Source organism: Quercus suber, unplaced genomic scaffold, assembly GCF_002906115.3.
Source record: "Quercus suber isolate HL8 unplaced genomic scaffold, Cork oak 2.0 scaffold_70, whole genome shotgun sequence".
In the NCBI taxonomy this organism is placed as follows: Eukaryota; Viridiplantae; Streptophyta; class Magnoliopsida; order Fagales; family Fagaceae; genus Quercus; species Quercus suber.
Window position 1 is genome coordinate 1,079,609 of NW_027069535.1, and position 4,747 is coordinate 1,084,355.

A 4,747-nucleotide genomic window follows, 5' to 3' on the forward strand; every position below is an offset into this window, starting at 1 on the left:
TATGTCGTATTCATATTGCATGCAATACCATAGAAGGCCAAACAATGAACCCAAGTGAAAATTAGACAGATACAATGAATCCAAGTGAAATTAGATGGATACAAGAGTGATACGTGATTATTTTTTTTATAAATGTTACGGATATGACACAAGAAACCCATGATCTAAATGAAATTCATGCTCACCTTTTTAGTCAGCATTATTATTAGTCTGTCGAGAATCTATAACCAATATGATTAGTCTGTCGAGAAATCTATAACGTACCACAAAATTTGGGTACTTAAATAAAGAAACAATTGAACACAAGATGAAGAAAATATGCAACAAAATTTGGATACGAAAATAACCAAACAAATAAAACAAGATGAAGATAATATGTAACAATACATTTAATTGCCAAAAACATATACAATGATATGATAATACTCCGAGAAAATTAGACAGAGATTCAAGAAAGTTAAAAATACAAATCATAGACAAATTGATCAAACCAAATGCTACTCATTCCTCGGCAGTCTGAGAAATCCTTCTTAGTCTGTACAAAAAGAGTTGCCATTTTTATCTTGGGGGAAGAACCACAAAACAGAGACTCGGATCTCTCTTCCCAACCCAGTGAGCATTTACAGTGAAAAATGTCCAAAATCAACATAATATTTACAGAGTCAGAAGAATCAAAGGCCACCGATTTCTTAAAGCCCAAAAAGATATATATACTTAAAACGGAAATGACTCGGTGAGTCAATTCACTTAACCAACTCCGACACCCAACCAAAATCAGGACCAGACACGGCCGAGTCAACTCGTCGGAGCGAGTTCTCCTTACTGAGTTTAGCATACATCTGGGCTCGTAAGCCCCTCCCAGACTCCACCCTCTCCATCGCTGGCTCTTCCTCACACTTCGTTTCCCACAGGTCGAATGGACCGAGTCCAGAACGAGCCACGTTCCGAGTCGGAGTCGTAGGAGTCGAAGGCGTGCTACAGAACCCGGGTCGGACAATCGACGCACGGGGCGACCCGAACCCAGATGGCGAGAGTGACCCCACTTGATTCCCCCAACCGCCACAACCGCCCATTTTCATCTTCCGCATAGAAGCAACGAGTTCGCTCACCGATTTTCCCGATCCAAACCCCCCGAGTCCACCTTCAGTCGGCGACAAGGGCGGCGAGTCAGACTGGGGAGAAACCGGTGGCGACACCAGAATCGAAGTGGGCGATGAAACAAACTTCGACCCACTTTCCCTTCCGCTCTGTTGAGTCAAGACTCGGAGTTGTTGCGGCGAGTGAGCGAAGAAACAGACTTTCCGACCACAACTCGGTCCGTCCTTACAGGGCTGAGTCCGATACCGATTCGGATGCAACCAACACTCAAAAACCCCATGTGCGAACTCGCACGAGTCACCTTTCTTACAATTCCCTTTGCGAAACTCAGGACACGCCGTTCCAGAATAATGGTACTTCAGTGGGTCCCTCCGACGAGCCTTCTCCCCAGGATGCGCGTACGGACACTCCGTCCAATCGTGCGACCTCGCACGTGCGCACCTCCTAACCTTAAACTCGTACATCCGAAATTGGTCGCACGAGAACGCGTCCTGTACGACGTCCGAAAACGAGTACGACTCGTCGTTCTCGTTCGACGGCAAGTAACGGTGGAGGGCGGCGAAGGAGTCAAGCAAAAGAGAGTGGTCTCCGTTACCGGCATTGGCGTTATAGTTGACGGAGAAGTTTGCCATTGGGGACGAAATCTGAGACGCTTGATCATCGAATGGGTCCCACGGAGGAACTTGGACCGTTGGATTTGGATTTCCAATCATCATCGTGAACTTGGGTCTGAATAGGACTTACAGGTTTTTTTGGGATAGTCAGTGAGGTTATGGTGTCTGTCTCTGAAATATAAACTGCTTTGGGAGAGAGAAACAGACTCCTTTACCTTTACCCTGATTTGGTTAATATTAACCACGGTTAGGTTGAAATATCTCGTCCTTTTAGGAGTTTAATTTATAGAGTGGGACGCCTCAGTTTTCTTACCATGTGTCCTCCTCTTCGGTACCATTGATTAAAGATCACGATCCTACCTGTATTTTTGTTTTGGAATTTATGGTGATTTTTACATTTTTAATATATGATTATTACATATCACCTTTTTTTTTTTTTTTGATAAGATCACCTAATTATTTAGAAAAAAAACAATAATATTGTTGTAGTAAAAAACTAATGTCTCGCAACAGAAAACATGATTTTTTGCATTTTCAGTGTTTGATATCACCTTCTTGTTTAGTAAAAAATCAATAATATCATTGTAGTAAAAATCTAACGTCTGGTAGACGTCTCATAGCAGAAAGCATAGTTTTTCGCATTTTCAGTATTTGATAGTATCAAAAGAAAATTGAGTCAAAGAAAAACTATTTTTAGTCTTTTTGGTCAACATAAAAAATAATATAATTTATTTTTAGATATTATTTTTCGCTAAATATTTTTGGAAAAAAATTTATCTCACAGCAAGTTAAAGAAGGAAATTTTAGAGACCATTTTTATAACATATTAAAAATTGCTACCAAATATAGAAAAATTAAATAGCTTTCTGGAAAATACGTTTTGAAAATTGACTCATTTCCTATAAAATATTAACATTGAAACAAATAGAGAAATTTAAAAATAGATATTAATTTATATACCAAATGATGTGATATTTTAAGCAACCTGGTGAGTTTTAGGCTCCGCTTGGGAGTTCATAAGGGAATGGAATAAGATGATCATAAGATAATGGAATGGAATAAAATGTATCCAAGTAAGGGAAATTAATGTAAAATAATGAAATATAATGGAATTAAGTAACTTTGATTGAATGTTTTAAAATAAATGAATAGAAATGAATGAAAATGAATGGAATGTAAGTAATCTTATTTTAGAGCAATATGGAGAGAATAGAATGGAATCATTTTATGACAATATTACTATTAAACCCATATTTTAAAATAAATGGTTGAATATATAAGGGAATGAAAATTTCCTCCAATTCCTCCAAATTTCGGGGAGAATGAAAATTTTAGGTTTTAAGGAAATAGAGAGGAATGAGTGTTCTCTCCTACCCATTCCATTCCCTCCTACTTAAACTCCCAAATAAGGAAATTGACTTTCCATTCTCTCAATTAAAACTCCCAAACAAAAGAAGGGAATAATATTCTAAAATTATTATTTTTATTCATTTTTATTCTCTCCTCCCAAGCGGGGCCTTAAGCAACCTGTGTGCTCAGTTGGATTTTATTAACTTGGTCAAGTTTGTGAATTGTGTAAAATTATCTTAATAGATCCACTTTATTGACTATTTTATTATTTAAATGTGTGATAATATGGTATTTTAAACAAAAGAAAAGCTAAAAAAATCCAAAAAAAAACATTGTTTCACTTTTCAGTTTTCACAATTCTTAAAACCTATTGCTATGGGCTGCTATTATGCATAAATTTTTTTATGCTTTGAAGTCTAATAAGATGTACTTGGCCAACAATTAGCGCATGTAAGTATGACAATATAACTCTATGCCACCAATTATCTTCTTTTGTTTACGTTTTTTTTTATACTTTATTTCATGATTGCTTTTTGGTTTAAGCATCTTTTGTTTTTTATTTTTATTTTTATTTATTTATTTATTTATTTTGTGTGTGTGTGTATAGTGTGAGTGTGTGAGAGATTGAGCGAAATACACATTAGAGTCTGAGATTTTCCTTTTTATTTATTTAATGTACATAATTTTTAAACTTGTAACAAGATTTTCTTTAGCAAAGACTTTGTTGCAATCTCATGACATTTGTTTATTTTCTTTGTGAATTTTATAGAATTTCCAATGCTATTTGTGGGGGCCAGATAGGCAAAAGGTACTGTTAAAACTGTATATATTGGGCCTATGGCCTAGTCTGAGGATATTCACTTATCCGACGATGGTTAAACAATGTTATGATGAGAATGGTAGAAGAGGAAGAGATAAGGATTGTACATGATAGTCCAAAAGATGTTCGAGAAGAAAAGTCATATTGGAAATGTGGATTCGAGATCAGTAGGGACATCCTACCGTCCTGAACATTCTATCAGACTGCATCACGGTTATAAGTCAGACATTGGGTAGGAGAGGAGAAGAGGAAAACAACAAGTATCTACAAAAGCTGCTACCTTCGCATTAAATGTTCTGCAGCTAACTCCCTAACCGCATTAATGTGTGCGTTTCAGCTTTACAGCTACTACGTGGAGACTTATGGGAGGGGTTGATGGGACAAGTATCAACACCGACCATCCTGCATACACGTGGAAGGTGGAGATGAAAAAGAAATGGGGTATATGAGGGAAGGGTGGCAACCAAAATGGGGGATCGAGAATTCATGAGAGGAAACACTGTAGCATCTAATAAACAAACTTGTAACTGAACTTGAGATTAATAAAGAATATCAAACCTCCTCGGACTTTGCCGAGGATAATTTTTCTTCAATACGTTTCTTCTTCTTTTTATTCTCTTATCAGTTGGATCCATTTAGCTGTTGTTTGATCAACTACATCCAGTATTCAAACCCATTCCTTACAAATTTAATGTCTTGGGCCTTTTTGGGCCTAAGTTCATTCACACAGTGTGCTTAGAATTCAAACCTGGTTCTTACATTATTGCTTATGAAACATTGATTTTGAATTATAATGACGAGTTTAATTTAGGAATATGCCTTTTTTTTTTTCTTTTTTCTTTTTAAATTTACATATTCAAGTTAT

The 4,747-nt window shown here is 36.6% G+C and overlaps 1 protein-coding gene across 1 annotated transcript; it reads right to left on the reverse strand.

Annotated features, from left to right (window-relative positions):
* Window positions 1-365: 365 nt before the first annotated feature.
* On the reverse strand, window positions 366-1,884 carry LOC112015565 (zinc finger CCCH domain-containing protein 23). Its single transcript, XM_024047974.2, has one exon. The coding sequence runs from the start codon at window positions 1,812-1,814 to the stop codon at window positions 744-746; it is 1,071 nt and encodes a 356-aa protein (XP_023903742.1). The 5' UTR covers window positions 1,815-1,884; the 3' UTR covers window positions 366-743.
* Between the last annotated feature and the right edge of the window lie 2,863 nt (window positions 1,885-4,747).